General features: G+C 39.3%; 1 protein-coding gene and 1 long non-coding RNA gene across 3 annotated transcripts; both read right to left on the bottom strand.

Annotated features, from left to right (window-relative positions):
* Positions 1–1,238: 1,238 nt before the first annotated feature.
* Positions 1,239–5,384, bottom strand: LOC141363275 (uncharacterized). Of its 2 annotated transcripts, XR_012368830.1 has the most exons (5): positions 3,957–5,384; positions 3,501–3,585; positions 1,871–1,979; positions 1,436–1,485; positions 1,239–1,346 (listed from the first exon to the last, which is right to left on the bottom strand). It is a non-coding gene; the product is annotated as an uncharacterized lncRNA (long non-coding RNA). The 2 variants fall into 2 exon arrangements; XR_012368831.1 differs by lacking the exon at positions 3,501–3,585.
* Positions 5,385–13,562: 8,178 nt separating this feature from the next.
* On the bottom strand, positions 13,563–18,004 carry LOC129444109 (uncharacterized). Its single transcript, XM_073865876.1, has 2 exons — positions 14,180–18,004; positions 13,563–13,737 (listed from the first exon to the last, which is right to left on the bottom strand). Exon 1 carries the CDS (start codon positions 17,971–17,973, stop codon positions 14,461–14,463), a length of 3,513 nt encoding a protein of 1,170 aa, XP_073721977.1. The 5' UTR covers positions 17,974–18,004; the 3' UTR covers positions 13,563–13,737; positions 14,180–14,460.
* Between the last annotated feature and the right edge of the window lie 345 nt (positions 18,005–18,349).

Raw genomic sequence — 18,349 nt, 5'->3', positions numbered from 1 at the left:
TCGTGACTGTGTCATATGGTTTTTAAGTACCACGAGAGCGTTTCAAGAGTAGCCGGCTAGCTCAGCCGGTGCAGCTTCTCCAGAGCGGCTGCACGGAGTTGTGATGGCAACACAGCTTTACGTGATTGGTCACCTCACTGATGACAACGATCACGTGCGTTTCAAGTTTAATCCAACCTTTAGTTCCACTAATAAACATTATACATTTTTGTTTTAAACATGAAAAAACATGTTAATATGCATAAATATGTTATATTGTGTCGTGTAATAAAATAAAAATGAAAATAACAAACTCTATTGGTATTTTAATAATATAGGCTTGTTTCCCGTTATTTTCGGGTATACAGTATAAGCAGCAAGCAAAATATTCGATATTAAATGTTTTTGGTTGCAACTTTTTATTAAAAGATTTGTTTCTATCAAATTCAGCATCTAATTCACTTCATTCGCGATTAAAAACCAGGAAACACGGCGCACATGTCACTACGGCAAGCAGCAGGTGTCCGGCTTCACAGCTCCGTCTTCAGTTCCTCCCTCGACTGCAAGCGGCAAACCTCGCTGATCGGTCTGCGCAGCGCCGGATGATCTCGAACACACCTAATGTCTGGGATACATGTTGGATGACGGCGAAGGGCGCGTCTACAAACAACGCGCGCATACCCCCCCAAAAAAAAATGTTTTCTCATCGAATCTACATGATTCAAGTGGGTCACCTTTTTTGCCTTCAAAACGGCGAATTTCGCCGAAAGGTGAGGGATTTTCATGCCTGCAAGAATGTTTTCCATATCCGTCAATATCGATAATTATCATGATAAATAACAAATCTTTATTCCTGTAAAATTTAAAGGCGGATTTTTGCTCCTGAATGAAAATTGATAAAACCAGACAGTTAATAATAGTTGTAAACTTATTTTTATTCAGAACATGACAAATATACAAATACTAAAATCTTGTTTTTGTGTTCAGGCATTAAATGTTTTCGTTATCGTTTTATCTGGAAATTTATAAAGGCAAAATTATTGTTATCGAATTATCGCCCAGCACTAGATAATCAAACAAAATTGTCTCTGTAAACTGCCTCTAGTATTGCATCGGTATAACCACTTTGAATGTGTTGTACTGGCCGCAGCAACAGGGTCACGAAAATTCAGACCTATGTAATTTTTCCATATTCAGAAATAAAGGTAAACCCCCTGAATAAATAATCAGTATTTTACTCTTCATTTAAGTTTCTGCATATATGTAGACTGACTGTTTAAACCATATCTACAGTTTGCCATACCTTCTTTTTTTATTGTTTCTGGAATGTGCAACATCTTCATTTGGTTTGTGTTGACCACCTTCAACTGTAAATAAAATGAAATTGTAATTACTGATATTAACCCCACAAATACCAACTCCTATGTGTTTAAGTGTTTAAAACTGAGGCATTTACCTGGCTTTTAACAGCTTGTTTATTTTTATTTGGATTAGGTTCTGCTTTTCCTTTGTACAAAACAAAAGCAAAGGAAGTTAATCAAACACTTATGCTGAGCTTTTAATACAGAACAGTATTTAACATTTTACATGTGCAATGTGTAGGCAATCAAATCATTCCATCATGCCAAATAACTTTTCTCTTTCAGATGTTTTAATTTCTGAAAGAAATTCTCAAAGGCTACATATATAAGCTAAAGTAATAACTTTGACTCTATCATTAAATATACTTTATACTATGGTATAACATGTGTAAGTTCAAAGTACCTTTTAGCCTATTAGCTAATTTTAGCCATACTCAGTGTGGACAATTCTGGCAATGTTTATTTTGGTTCATTTGTGTCAAACAAGTAAAACTTAAGCACGTTAATCAAATAATACAAAATGTACTTACCCAACAGTAGATTTTATATAATATATAGACAAAACTCCTTAGTAAATTCCCCCTCTCCTCGTGGTTGCATGCCGAGGATTTTTTATGTCATGATGGACTATAAATGCACCTGTAAAAGACATGCATCCAATTCACATCAGGGTATATATTGAAGTACACGTAGCTAAAAGTCAAAGTAACAATTATACATGTAACCCCATAGAACTATAGACATGTACAAATGTATCTGAATGCATTTTTATGACATGTTTTTTTTTTTTACATATTTTAACCGATTTATGCCGTCATCCCGCGACTATTTTTGGCCAGGGACACGACGTTGCCGTCGGACCAATGTTTGCTGGGTAACTAGAAAAATGTATAAATTTCTATTTTTCTTTTTTCATTTTATAAATGGAAACGATAAATGAAAATTCGATTTGTTTTTTCATTTTTGGTTTTTAATTTTAAAACGAATATGGAATGGACGGAAGATACCCTGATTCACAACGCATGTCAGACGAACATTTGGAAACCCAAACAAAACAGCACACGCAGTAAAAGACAGAATATAATGCATGCACATTGCACCGTGAAAGCTTTAGCCAGAAACCTTTATGCTGATATTACTCAAACAGAAAGCTGCATCCTCCGCAGGTCGCATATGCAGGATGCATACAGTACGTCATCAAGCCTGCTTTATTTCAGTTAATTGAGCATTACATTCGCAAGTCATAAGCATATTACAACAATTAACTAAATATAAATACAGCTACGATTAACTAAATATAATAGTGTAAAACTTTATAATTGTTAATATTCTGTAACAAGACAGTCTTTATGACCTATGCAGTTTACAAATGCGACCTCCTATGCAGCCTTTTGTTTAAGAAACCTCCAAGAGAAAGGTTCATTTATCAAATGTTATTTTAAAGTATTAAAAACATCGTTGTTTTAGAATTTTTCGAACGAAATGGTTGGTAATTACTTCACGATAGCTGATAGCGGGATGGGGCAAACTGTTCTAGGATTTCATTCTTATGGGGGCTTAGCCCTCAATGATTATGTGAAGAGAGCATTATGATGCCTTTTTGCAGATTGGGACCAGTATTATTATATTAATAAATTCATGTAGGCTACATATACATTACTCTTATATATAGTTCCAAGCCCTTATTATTATTAACCTAATAAAAATAAATAAAAATTCTCTTGAACAGATATAAAAAAGGTATAAAAGTTATTTATTACTATTATTTATTATTGTGTATCTTGAATTCAAGTTCATGTATACTATATGTATATTCAAAGTTTAATGAATACTAACAATTTATATGAGAATTTATATTTATACGAGTCAGACTGTACTTTTCGGTATACATTATAAATCAGTTTTACTTTCCAGATGCTTCTAGCATGCATAACCAGATTCATAAACTTACTAACAACAACCTGCAGTGATTCTAAATATGACTGTAATAAATCATACATGACCCCTTTAGTTTTTGATCGGAAAATAAAAGCTGTTATGTTTTAAAACAACATAAGGGTAAGTAAATAATGGAATGATGTATATTTTAAGGGCTAATAATAATAACATTTATCATGACTATGAAACTGCAACAATCACTTTATCATCTCTTAACGTTACCTGTCTCTGACCTCTTCAGTCTCTCTAACTCTTTCTCCACCTGTTTGCTCTTCTTTCCAGCATTTAAAAAACGTTATATATCCATCTATAAAAGCAAACAAGTCACTGAATGTTGTTTATAGTCTATCTTATTTGTGTGTTTAATTTCGTGGGTTAAACTCATATGACATATTTCTCAATTGCACATTCGATAACTTAGCATCATATTATTCACAGCTGGTATTACTGTTAACTAGAAAAAGGTACAAATATAGACCTTGTAGTATTGCAAAATGTGTCATGACAACGGCAAACTTTAAACGGCACGACTTCAGTATGCAAAGCAGTTTTGAATTATAAACGGGGGATACCAACCTATTATTATCTCATTTAAGACGGCAAATATTCTTATATATTTTGTAGACATGACAGCACTCATACAGGTTAGCAAACAAATTAAAACATTAGCGAAAATACCTTCTGAGCTTCCACGCTGGATATTTTATGAAACAATTGCTCCCTCTGTGTGACCTGAAGCACAGGCGCTCGAGCTCTCCTCCACTGACGGTTACGACGCATGCGCAGAACAGCCAAGCTAATCAAATGCCTCATAAACTCGTAATTTTTTTCTAAATGTCTTGCATTTTGCGTTTTTTTAATAATTATCTTCGAATAAATTGTTTTTACAAATAAATAAAACTTCAGAAAAATATATTTGATAGTTTGGTAGAAATATTAAGACTAATTTTAGGGGGGCTAAGATGACGGCAGGGTGGCTGGAGCCCCACTTAAAAGGGTCTAGAACCGCCCCTGGGGCAAACTAAAACTTAAAGCAGAAACTTGCAGTCCCATAACACTATATTCACCATAATCACACCATTGCCAACGAAATATAGTATTAAAAAATCAATATACGTACCCATGTTGCCATCCATTATGTGCGCCAGTGCCGTTTTTTCCCACGATGTTCGCAACTTTTTTTCTTCCCAGGATGGCAATACAGCTTGGACCATTGCACTTGGATAGTGGACAGTTGCTAATGTATTTTTTTGTTATGTGGTAAATCTTCCATTTTGAGACAAGCCTATTACTTTGTTAGTGAATTAATCATTTTTGTGTAGGCTACGTGCAAGTGTTCCATTGTAAGATTTAACAAATCAGGATTTAATAACGAAATATGGCATGGGCACCCCCACAAAAGTTTCATTTGATCTATTCCAACGGTTTCTGGCTATAATTTGTGGTACGGATGAGGGCCAGATCAGCATAACGTCTCTCAAACGGACGGACCTTACTCACTTCGCGCGTTCGGCTCTGTTCAGTAAACCAGAGTGGAACACACAAGTTTGGAGGTGGTTTGGGTCAATATTACAGATGTGGGCCACATCAGTAAACTGTCTTTCTGGAAGCTTTGGTTCTGATGTGGTAAGTGGATCTGGCCCAAATCTGCTGACTGTAGAAAAACAGCACTGAAAAGTCTAACTGGCACATATACTGAGCCAATAGCTTAAATTCCAGCCTTAGTGTAGAAATGAAGTGGCCATGGGCACATAGTGCACCCTCATGTTTCTAAATTTGTGCCATTACAAAATACTTTTATTCTACAGCAGCCAGCTAGTTGACTTCTCTGTTCAATTTATACCACCTGCTCCTTCTGCCCATATCCGTATCACAGGTTTGGGCCAAATTAGTGTTTTGTATTTTAAACGCATCTCCTGACTTCCGGTTGAGTTGCGGAAACCGGATCTGGGACAAATCTGTAAATCGATGAAAAAACAGCTTTGCTAGCAGAGCTGAAATCTTATCGGGTGCAGATCTGGCCCACAGTCAGATACCGTATGTCCGCTACAGACGGATCTAAAGGCTTTCATGCGGATCCGGTCCAAAGGAAATTGCTATCTGGGTATGACACTGCATACCTATACTAAAAATAAAAAATAAATTCATGAAACATGTTAAAGCATCCAGAATTATAGCCACGTTAATAACGTTTGTAAAAATCCAAACCGTTTGAAAATCGGTAGAAAATTGAGCAAGTTATGGTCATTTAAAAGTACCTGCACCATTAAACTCAATGCTACGAGTGAGCGAGCGCCCTGTCGTAAGATGGCCGCCAGGTGATGCCGTTAGGGACTCCGCCTTGAGCCATCTAGCCTTTATACATATCTATGCCCGTGCAGCTCCTCTTCGGGAACTGACCCCCCCAGTCACATTAGCTACAAGCGACAGAGACAGAGCGACAGGCTACCATTCATTTTCAATGGAAGTGGCCGTTTGCCAGCGACAAGCGACGAGCTCGCCGGTGCGCGAGCAAGGCGGGGCCAAAATAGACAAGCAGGCTATTTTATGCAAATACTGAGCGATGCGACAAAGCGACTGCCAATCGGAGTGAAGGAGCAACGTGACGTAGGTCTGTGGTCGAGTCTGAAGGTGCGTTCCATTCGACAGGGTCCCTGCGGAGTGTTCACTGCTCCCTACTCCCTGAGCACGGTATATCAGTTGAAGTGGACTTCACGGACAATAACCGCTCATTTGGAACGGCCTGCAAACGTCATCAAAGAAGTCAACGACGGGGTCGTGCAGATTGATATAACATAAATTTATATAGGACTACATTTCATATTTTAATTTTTATTTACTATCACATTTAAAATATGTACACTATACAATAAAAAAAACATTGAGTACTACTTAATGAAAAACGTATGTTTATTATACACTTTAATTGACTACTGCTGCTATTACTTGACTATTAACAGAATTGAAGCCCTGCTGTAACTGTCATGCAAATATGAAAGTAAACTTTTATTTGGTTAATTATGTGTATATATGTGTTTTTAAACGATTGTCATATAATTGCATAGCGGTCTGACCGTTCCGACTGGTGATCACGTGATGCGCGCAATGACAGTTGGGTGATTATCGCTCTCCACTTCCTGTGAAGTGATGTATCGATGTTCCCTGATTCCCTATGCCGTGCGCAGTGCCCTTCGAACTGAACATGTTCGCTCCCTTCGGATTGGAATCTCACTTAAGATGGCGGAATACCCTGTGAAGTCCACTTCGCAGTCCACTTACGGTCGAATGGAACGCACCTTGAGAAAATAATTCAAGATGGCGGAAAATGCGCATTTATGTATATATCTGATAAATTTGGCATTTTATCTCAAATATTTTGTTACTTTTATCGAGAAATAAATACTTTTAAATCCAAAAACACCTTTCTTGTAACTTAACAATACCTCTAAAGTGACTTTTGATACCTCTTTTAGAAACTAGCCAAGGAACGCCCATCAAGCGGGTGCGTGTCGCTCGGTGTCGTTCACTTTTGTAGCTAATAGGCTTGTTTGAGATGCAGCTTGCCTTGCCTGAAATTCAGACGAGAGCAGACGGCTGCAGTGAGGGGAGGAGTGAAAAAAGAGCTTTTAAGTCAGACACTTCACCAATCTCGCAGTCCAGTCGACTACAAACGTCAGCATAGGCAGAGATCACGTTCGCGTATTTTATCGCGGATTAAATAGATGCAACTTAAATACCAATAAATTCATTTACATAAAGATGTTTATAAGGAGAATCAACGAAAGGTGAACTGTTTGTTACTGGAAAAGGTTACTTAGTAAATGTTGGGATGAATAAATCTAGTGGTAATACAAATTTGTTTCTGTTGTGTGAAATATAAACAGCTCACAGTACAAATAAATCAACACCAATACAGAAGTTTACAGGAATTCATTAAAAATATAAATGTCATAGTAAAGAACAATTGAATTAATATAAAAACTACTACAGGAATTAGAGTTTTTCGAGGGGTACTGACAACGTCCATGTTCGGCCGGCGGTCTCAGTGAGGAGGGCGGTTGGCGACAGCTGGATTGTGACTGGAGCGCTGATGGAAGGAAGTAGCGTAGATTCCGGAAGCGATCCGGAAATGGAGGATGTGGATAGTGGAGGCGGCGGGATTGAAAGTAGTAAGTGGAATGTAGTAGAAAATCGGAAAAGGAAGAAACAACGGGGACAATCTTCTGACTCGGGTAGTGAGAAGGGAGAAATCCAGGCTAGAAGAAGGAAAGAGGAGTATAAGGTACTGTTGAAGTTTGTTGACTCGGTGAAAGCAATTAATCCGTTGAAACTGACGAAAACATTGAAAGAAACGATAGGGACCGTCGAAAGCATTAAGACTATGAGGGATGGTAATCTGATGTTGTTTTGTAAAGACAGTATGCAGCAAAAATCGGCCCTGGGGATAAAATCAATGATTGGACGTAAGGTGATTTGCTCAATTCCAGAAGGAAAGGTTTTGATCAGAGGTGTTGTATCAGGGATTCCGACAGATATCACGGAGGATACGATTAAAAAGAACATTACAGGAGCATCGGTAAAATTTGTCAAAAGGCTCAAGTACGTTAGAAATAACGAAAAGAAAGACAGCCTTTCAGTAATGATAAGCTTTGATGGAAATAAAATGCCAGAAAAAGTTTATTTAGGATTTGTAAGATATGAGGTTAGACCATACGTTCCTCCTCCACTGAGATGTTATAAATGTCAGAAATTTGGTCACGTAGCGGCAGTATGCAGAGGCAAACAGAGATGTGCGAGATGTGGAGGTGAACATGAGTACGGCAAGTGTGGGCAAGGTGTAAATCCTAAGTGTTGCAATTGTGGGGGGGATCATAGTGCAGGATACGGTGGTTGTCAGGTACGGAAAAAGGCAGTCAAGGTTCAAAATGTCAAGATAACAGAAGGGATAACGTACGCTGAGGCTTTGAAGAAAGTAAACCAGATACCAAAAACAAATGAAACTAGGGGTGAAGAAATACAAACAAAACTACAGAGGAAAGAGCAAAGTGGGGATAAGGAAGTAATGGAGGATAAGGTGGCATTTTTAGCATTTATTGCTGAAGTAGTGAATTGTTCAGCTCAAACTGAAAGCAGGACAGAAAGAATCAAAATCATTATCAGAGCTGCAGAAAAGTATTTGGAAATGGGGAATGTCAATGTTGACATGATAAATGAAAGGCTCAAGATTCCAACATTGAATAGTCAAGTAGTAAACAGTCAGACATTATGTGGTGGATCTTAATGGTTTTATCTATCTTACAATGGAATGCAAGAAGTTTGTTTGCAAATGGACAGGAATTTAAGAAATTTATAGGAAACCAGGAGGAAAGCCCAGACGTTATATGTATACAGGAAACTTGGCTTAGATCACAATACAACTTTTTAATACAGGGTTATATTACTATTCGAAGGGATAGACATAAAGGGAATGGAGGTGGAGTAGCTACATTTATTAAACAAGGAATTGGATATAAAATAGTTGAGGTAGATAGGGAAATAGAAGTTGTGGTGGTGGAAATATGGGAAGAATTGCGATGTAGGTCTATAAGAATAATTAATTTTTACAATCCATGTGATAAGTTAAGCAAAGATATCCTAGAAAGTATGGTAGGGAATGGTAGTCAAAAGACTGTGTGGTGTGGTGATTTTAACGCTCATAGTTCAGTATGGGGAAGCGATAAAACGGATTATAATGGTGAGATCATTGAAGATATGTTAGATTGGGGAAGATTAGTATGCATGAATGATGGAAGTCATACTAGAATTGATTTATATAAGGGAAATCATTCAGCATTAGACCTGACAATAGTCTCTGAAAGTTTAGCGAGTAAATGTGAATGGAAAGTATTAAGAGAAAGTACAATGGGAAGTGATCATTTTCCTATTTGTAGTAAAGTTGGAGTAGAAATAGAACAAAGAGTGGGGGAAAGAATGCTTAGGTGGAGGTTCAAGTCAGCTGATTGGGATGTATATAAGGAGGTATGTGAAAGCAAAATGAAGGAAATAAGTGAATGTTTGGAAGATGTTGATGTTTTTAATAATGAAATATGTAAGGTTCTTCAGAGTACAGCTGAAGAAGTAATAGGTAAGAGGAAGGCAGGCATCAAGAGGAAGTATATGCCATGGTGGAATGAGGAGTGTAATGATGCAATTAAAAGGAGAAATAAAGCTCTCAAGAAGGTAAGAAGATCACTTAACTTCAACGATTTAGTAAGTTATAAAAGGGCACAGGCGATAGTGAGAAGAGTTATAAGAACGTCGAAAAGGAAGTATTGGAGGGAATTTTGTAATAGAATAGGGGAAGACATTGAAATAAGTGAGTTATGGAATATGATTCGAAAGATGGGAGGAATACAAAGAGATTACAACATACCAGTACTAGAATATAATAGTAGGCAAATTATATCTGAAAGTGATAAAGCAGAGGTGTTTGCAGAGACATTTGTAAAAATCCACAGTAATTCAAATTTAGCTGAGGATATGAAGAAAACTAGGGCTCAGATACTAAGTAAATATCCTCATTTACTGGAGGTAAAAGGGCCTTCGGGAAATACGTTGGATTCAGAATTTACTTTGTATGAATTGAAAAAAGTGCTAGTAGGGGTTAAGCAAACTTCTCCTGGTAGAGATGACATTTGTTATGAGATGATTAAACACTTATCAGAGACAGCATTGGAACCAATTTTGAGGCTTTTTAATAAGGTTTGGAAGTCAGGAAAATTACCAAAAGATTGGAAGCATGGAGTCATAGTGCCAATTCCAAAACCAGGCAAGTAACTATAGACCTATATCTTTAACGTCAAATTTGTGCAAACTAATGGAGCGTATGGTTATGAGTAGATTGGTTTATGTCATTGAAAGGGATAATATATTATCACCTTACCAAAGTGGATTTAGGAAAGGACGTAATACAATGGACTCAGTTCTGTGTTTAGAATCTGAAATAAGGAAAGCACAGGTAAATAAGGAAGTATTAGTTGGGGTATTTTTTGATGTCGAAAAGGCATATGAGATGATGTGGAAAGAGGGACTTTTAATTAAATTAGAAAAAATGGAAATTAAGGGTAGAATGTATAACTGGATCAGGGATTTCCTGTTCAACAGAACAATACAAGTAAGAGTTAATAATGTTTTTTCTCAGATATACACAATAGAGAATGGAACACCTCAGGGAAGCGTTAGTAGTCCAATTCTGTTTAACATTATGATAAACAACATCTTTTCAAAGGTTGATACAGGAATTGGAAGATCTTTATATGCAGACGATGGTGCGCTGTGGAAAAGAGGGCGTAATGTTAGATATGTGGAAAGATGTTTGCAGAATGCTGTTAAACTAGTAGAGGATTGGGCAAATGAATGGGGTTTTCGGTTTTCAGTAGACAAAACTCAAGTAATTTGTTTTACAAAAAAGAAAAGTAACCCTATCATTAGCATTAAATTGTATGGACAAGAAGTGAAGCAAACAGCAGTTGTGCGTTTTTTAGGTGTATGGATGGATGTTAAATTGAATTTCATAATGCATATCCAGAAGCTTGTAGACAAATGCAAAAAAGCTTTAAATGTCATGAGGTGCTTAGCAGGAATCGATTGGGGAGCATGTTGTCAGTCCCTTAAGACAGTTTATTGTGCCACAATAAGATCAGCAATAGATTACGGCAGTATGGTATATTGTACTGCATCTAAAGCTCAACTTGTAAAGCTAGAGACAATTCAGTCGCAGGCTTTGCGAATTTGTTGTGGAGCTTTTAGATCCTCTCCAATACCGGCAGTGCAAGTAGAGATGGGGGAAATGCCTCAAAAAATTCGTAGACTTAAGTTAAAAATGAGATATTGGATAAGTATTAAGGGACATTCGGATCGTCATCCAATTAAAATGGTGTTGCAGGAATGTTGGGAACATGGAATTAAAAAGATATCGAGTTTTGGATGGACGGCCAGTGAGGAGGCTCAGAAGATGGGGTTAAATGAATTAAATGTTGCATCCACTGTAAATAGTTCAGCAATCCCCCCTTGGCTTTTCCCAATGCCTTTAATAGATACTCAGTTGAGTAAAGAAAGGCAGAATGATGGCTTAAATAGTCTAGATATACAGCAATACATAGACCAAACGTATTATAGTGCAGTACAAATATATACTGATGGTTCAAAAGATCCAGAATCCGGGAAAACAGCAGTAGCAGTACACTGTTAACCCAGAAATTGTCTTTACTCAAACAATCAAGGAAAAATCATTAATATTTTCTGTTTTGAAGCCAAAGCTTAAAACGTTTAGTTGATTTAACTGTTAACCTTACAAAATCTATTAAACTAAAACATTCAAGTAAAATGAACTTAAAATTATTAGTTCATGTTGTGAGGAATACCCATAATCCTTTGCGCCTGACTATTTAGATTATTTTTTGCTTTTTCACAAATTAAAAACTGATAAGAACTTTCTCTATTCAAATATTTGTTAATAAAATGTCATATAGGTTCAAGCTCTTATATTATTGATGTTGTTTTGTTGTAAATGATAATTTTGTGAAGTCACCGTTCAGGTGATCAGTGTTTCCGTACATGAAGCCTGTTCAAAACATTTTATTGTATTTCTCTCCACTGTACTTACAATGTATGTCAAAACACATTTTTTGTGTGTTTCTGTGGAGAATCACGTTTATTCAATGATTGACTTAAAGTCAGTCATTAATTTTTGTTATAATACCATTTATAACATCAAAAGTAATATAAAGTGATAAAAACTAAAGTTATATGCAACAGGTTTCCTCACACATTTCTAGTAATGTCATCTAATCTGGGTTAAGAGTGCATTGGAAGAAATTAAAACATTAAGTACATTAAACTTAAAATTAATTGTTATTTCAACCAGGCAAAATCAACTTTTTTAGGGCAACGAGTTTCCATAAATTTTTTAGGTTCAATCAACCTGTATGGGCTTACAGTGTATATATACCACTCTTTAATATCAGAATATCAAAAAGAACTTCAGATCATATTTCTGTATTCACAGTAGAAATAATAGCAATATGTCTAGCACTACAGTGGATAGAAGAAATACAACCAACAAGGACAGTGATTTGTACAGATTCTTTTTCAGTTTTGTTTAGCTTGGCAAGTGGAACATCATCAGCAAGGCAGGACATGATTTTTGAAGTAATGCAGAGTCTTTACAGATCACGACAGTATGGATTATTGGTCAATTTTGTATGGATTCCATCGCATATGGGGGTGGAAGGAAATGAAGAGGCTGATAATTTGGCCAAGCAGGCATTAAAACATCCACAAAAGGATATTGAAGTGGCATTAAGTAAGACAGAAATTAAAGTGATAATAGCAAAACAAATACAGGAAATTTGGCAGAAGGAATGGAATGAAGAAATAAAAGGTAGACATTTTTACGGTATTCAAGGAGAAGTTGGTTCAGTGAGAAGAAGATTCGGAAATAGGAAAGAGGATGTATTAATCACAAGAATGCGTTTAGGACATTGTTTATTAAATAAATGTCTTCAAAGAATTGGTAAGCATGACAATGGAAATTGTGATAAATGTGGATTAGCTGAAACTGTAGGACATGTGCTCATAGAATGTGAAGCTTATGAAAGAGAGCGTTTCAAGTTAAAACAAGCTTTAAGAAATATTGAGATTAATGAGATGACACTTCAAGTTCTCCTAGGGAAAGGTGCTAAGCAATCAAAAATATATCACGAGTTAATTATATTTTTAAAGGAAACAGGATTATTTAATAGGATGTAAAATTCACTTCTGTGTAAACTCTTAAATTTATAATTTTTTTTTTTTTTTTTTTTTTTTTGGACAGAGTAGGTTAAGTTTAAATCTTCCTTTCAAATATGCGCTTCACACACCTTTCCAGTAGGTGGCGGGAATGCACCTTTTAAGTTGGTTTGCCAACCGCCATAAAACCCTAGAAGAAGAAGAAGAAGAGTTTTTCGAATTAACAAGTCATCAGCTGACATAACCTGGCCAATGAGCATTAAGCTGTGTCGTCAGCAAGTCTTTTCCCATCGTGCTTTTCGTCAACGCAGTCGGTGGAGAGCAACTGCGCTCGGCTGTAGAATCCGACGAGCCCGCCTCTCCATCGCGAGAGTTATTTTGCACACGTCAGCGTGACATCAGAGCAAGTCGGACGTAAGTCGGACACTTTTCTAACCGACATGCATCTTGCGCGGATCACCGGTGATCGATTCTGCGCAGAATTTGCTCATCTCAAACAAGCCTAATGTGACTGAAATGGAGGGGTTCGGGGTAATGATAAGTTTGGATTGTGAAACACGGTAGGCAGTCTGCCAGAACTGAATGAGATGATCTGATGGTTCTTAATTGAAGAGAAGCACTCAATGGGTCTGATTGATGTTTGCTTTACTGAAGAATTTTAAGTTATACATATGTTGTATGTGTGTGGTCTCTGAAAGAATTAAAGAATAAACTTAGTAAGATAAATATACAAATGTTCCATAATAAACATTTAACTAAATAACACACAATATAAATGTAATAGAAACACTAAATACTAAAGCATGGGTGCTTATGCTTGAATGTCCACAAGAGGGCGACATTAATCCGTGAATACAGCATGAAGTCAGCTAAACATGTCTGGACATATACTAATGATTGCAACGTGCAAATTAAGATTCATTGTATAACATGCACCCATCATAATACTAAATTACAATAATAACATATTGCACAATGTATATGTCTGAATGAATATCTCACAACAAAGACATCTCAGCAAAATCGTTAATATGCTGACTCAAACAGATAGACAAACAGATGCTATGCATTAATTGACTAATGATTACCTAACGAATCAAAGTATTCATATATATAAAGCAATCACAACTTACTGCATATGTACGCACACTGTAACCCAGTATAACTCAAATTAGTCTTCGAATCAAACTAAACTAAACTGAATACAGCTGCTGAACTCTTAACCATCTCACGTGCACTGAATCTCTCTTCCCGATCAGCGAATTAGCTCCTCCTCCCACGGTGACGTCACATATGCAGAACACTCTGATTGATCAGAATTATTTATAACTTAAAGACAACTGAGGCTTTTGTACAGCCGCCCCCGAATTCAGTGACTGAATTCGTTCATTTAACAAAAGGTCAAGATCTTGTCTTAGTCGTCCTCAGGCAGGGCTGGGAGTTGGATGAGACGGGCTACTGGTCGTGTATAGGTCTTCTCTTTGACTTCCACACTAGCTGTTCTGACTCGACCATCGGCACCGGGGAACACCTGTGTGACTCTGCCTACAGGCCAGAGGGCACGAGGAAGCTGGGGATCTACAACCAGGACTACATTTCCGATTTCCAGTGTCTTCCTTTCAGTCGTCCACTTCTGTCGGGCTTGAAGATCTGGTAAGTAGTACTTCAAGAAATGTCTCCAGAAATGCTCCGCAAGTAGTTGGCTGTGGCGCCAGCGTCGACGACTCAGCATCTCTGATTCCTCGTAGATGACCTGAGGCAAGGACGCATCTCGCCGACCAATCAGAAAGCAATAAGGGGTGATCGGGTCGACATCAGCAATGTCAGAGGAGGTGTATCCCAGAGGCTTAGAATTGAGAATGCCCTCCACCTCAATCAGAACGGTCCTCAACACTTCCTCTGTAACGGTCTGAGCTCCAATAGTCACTCTAAGAGCTGCCTTAATGGAGCGAATCTCCCTCTCCCAGCTACCACCGAAGTGAGGGGCACTTGGAGGGTTGTAGATAAACTTGATTTGCTGTTGAGCCAGATGACTCTTTAGGTCATCTTGGAGGGCAGCGAAAGCCTCATTCAACTCACGTTCTCCTCCCTTAAAATTAGTGCCTTGGTCACACAATAACTCATGCGGTTTGCCGCGTCTGGCCATAAACCGTCGCAGAGCCAGCAGAAAAGAGTCAGAGTCAATACTGGTGAGAAGATCAAGATAGGTTGCTCTTGTCGTCATACATTTAAAGATTATGCCCCACCTCTTCTCGTTACGTCGACCAATCTTAATGAGGAAAGGACCGAAACAGTCCATGCCGGTGGAATAGAAAGTTGGGCGAAAGTATCTCTGCCTAGTAAGAGGTAGGTCAGCCATAAAGGGTACTTCTGGCCGTCCTTTCCATTTCTTACACTCAGTACACTGACGCTGGTGTCGACGAACAGCTTCACGACCTCTCAGTATCCAGTATGTTCTTCTGATTTCTGCAAATAACCGCTCAACACCGGGATGATGCAGCCTCTCATCATAATCCCTTATGATTAATGCTGTGATTGGATGTCGAGGATCGAGAACAACTGGGTGTATGGTGCTTGCCTCCAGCACATCACATTGTCGTAGGCGTCCTCCAACTCGAATCAGTCCAGTGACAGCATCAAGTTCTGGGGAAAGAGTGATTAGACGGCTTGTAGACAATACAGGTTTCCCAAGCTTTAGGAGTTTCAACTCATCAGGAAATGACTCTGCTTGAGCTTGACTGAGGACTGTATGTAGAACATCCCTGTGATGATCAGCATTGGAGAGGTAGGCCGCCCCGTGAAGCTCCTGTCCATATGCATTCAGGTACTCGGTCAGCGTGTCATAGTGTTTAAGGTCAACTGAGTGTGTAGAGGTGGTCACTAACCCAGAGAAGGATGACTGTTTCAGTTCACAGCTTGGCTCATCGAGTGGTAAAGGAGATGGCACAGGCCAACTATCTGGGGGAAGCTTAAGGAATTCTGGCCCTTGACTCCAATGGCTTTGTTTTGTGAGATCTCGAAGAGCTTTGCCACGAGTGATTATGTCTGCTGGGTTGTCTGAAGATCTGACATAGCGCCAGACTGCCGATGTTGTCATATCCTGTATCTCAGCTACTCTTGTCCCTACGAACACCTTGTAGCGACAGGAATTGGATGTCAACCACGTAAGCACAGTGGTGGAGTCTGACCAGAGTATGGAAGAACTGATAGGAATCGTAAGTTCAGTGGTCAGTAACTGGAATAGCTGAGCTCCACTTAGGGCAGCACACAACTCTAGGCGTGGTATGGATTGTTGCTTGCGGGGAGCAACGCGGGATCTGGCAGCAACGAAAGCAACTTCCACTTGACCCTCTTTGTGCTCTATCCGCAGGTAAGCCACGGAACCATACGCCTGCTCGGAGGCGTCACAGAAGATGTGGACATCATATCTGCAGGATGAGTGATCTTTGGTGAGTTGAGAATAACACCTGGGCAGAGATATGTCCTCCAATCCATTTAGTTCCTCCTCCCATTCATTCCACAATGCAAGCAGTTCCGTAGGCAACTGTGGGTCGTCCCAGTCACGCTTCTTATCCCACAGGCGTTGCACCAGTATCTTAGCTCGGGTGGTGTAGGGAATAAGATAGCCAAGAGGATCATATTGACTGGCTAGAACTCTATAGATTTGACGCATCGTTGCTGGGGAAGTGTGCTTGGCTCGATGCTTGTAATGTAGAGTGTCGGACTGACAATGCCATTGCAGTCCAAGCGTAGACTCATGGACATCTTGTTGCCCTTGACTGAGCCAGAGGTCACAGGTAGTAGATCGAGAGTCAGCAGGTAAGTGGGTAACCACAAACGGACAATTACTGGCCCATTGCCGCAGCTCAAAGCCTCCAGTGGCTAAAAGTGCACAGAGTTGATCGACTAATACCTTTGCTTCTTGGGGAGAGTGAAGACTGTGCAAGCAATTGTCCACGTAGAATGATTTCTCAATCACCTCTCTGACTGGATCTCCAGGCTGACTGTGATCTATGACGTGTTTTTTCAGGGCATACGTGGCACAGCAGGGACTGCACGTGGTGCCAAAGGGAAGTACCTGCCACTGGTACACATCAGGGGGTTTCTCGGGCACCAAATCTCTCCACAGGAAACGGAGTAAAGGCATGTCACTGTGTAGCAGTCTCACCTGGTGAAACATGCCGCGAATATCGCTGCTTATGGCAACAGGACGCTCTCGAAAGCGTAGCAGGACTGACAGCAGTGATGGTCCTAGTGTGGGTCCTGGTAAAAGGAACTCATTGAGACTATGGCCTTCAAACTGGAAAGAACAGTTATAGACAACACGGTTTTTGTTGTTGTGCTGTACCATATGATGCGGGATGTACCATGACTCTATGGAGCTTTCCACCTCCCTCGGTTCCAACTTGGCCACATAACCCGCTTCTTTCAGTTTGGTGATTTCACACTGGTAGGCTGACGCCTGTTCTGAATTCTTCAGCAGTCTCCTCTCAACACTCCTGAGCAGAGGCAGAACGGCTTCCTTTGGCATAGTCAAATGTGGCATACTCTGCTGTCGAAGGAGCGGTGTGGCATACCGCATTGTACCTTGTACATCCACTCTTACGGTCTTCTCCTGTAGGAGTCTGATGGCTTCCTGGTCGAGTTTGGATCGTGTCACCACTCTGTCGCTGCGATAAGGGATCACATCCATCTGCCATAGTTTCTCCACATTAGCAAACAACTCTGTGTTGGGAAGAACAGTGGTGAAGAAGCACTGATGGGTGATCTCACGACGAACCTCATGAGTAGGACCTTGAAGAGTCCAACCTAGGCGGGTTTTGACTGCCGCAGGGCCCCCTGGTGGGCCTAACCGAACTGGTTCAATAGGTGTTATCAGATGTGGGCAATCTGATCCGATTAACAGCACAGGCTGCACTTTATCCATCTGCTGCAGAGGAAGACCAGCTAAATGTCTATATTTTTCTTGTAGTGTAAAGGAGACAGCTGCTCCGTGAAGAACTTGCTGATCTTGTTTTACTGTTCGCAGAATCAGATCTTCAGGTTGCCCTTTGATGTTCAGTTGCTGAGCTGCAGAGGCGAGGAGGATGGTCCTCTCAGACCCGTCATCTAACACAGCATATGTTTCCATTGAGGCATCTCCATTTGCAATGATGACTTTACTAACCTTCAGGAGGACTCTGCGGCTCCCAACAGAACGATCTGCATACAAAATGCCCTTTGTGGTACTCACAAGACACGAGTTCTCCTTAGGTTCAATCTCTGTTGTGTTACCAACTCTCTCATTCAGCTCGTGCAATATA

Source organism: Misgurnus anguillicaudatus, unplaced genomic scaffold, assembly GCF_027580225.2.
Source record: "Misgurnus anguillicaudatus unplaced genomic scaffold, ASM2758022v2 HiC_scaffold_33, whole genome shotgun sequence".
Taxonomy (NCBI): Eukaryota; Metazoa; Chordata; class Actinopteri; order Cypriniformes; family Cobitidae; genus Misgurnus; species Misgurnus anguillicaudatus.
The sequence above is the reverse complement of the archived record's forward strand: the minus strand, read 5'-3'. Positions and strand labels throughout refer to the sequence as shown.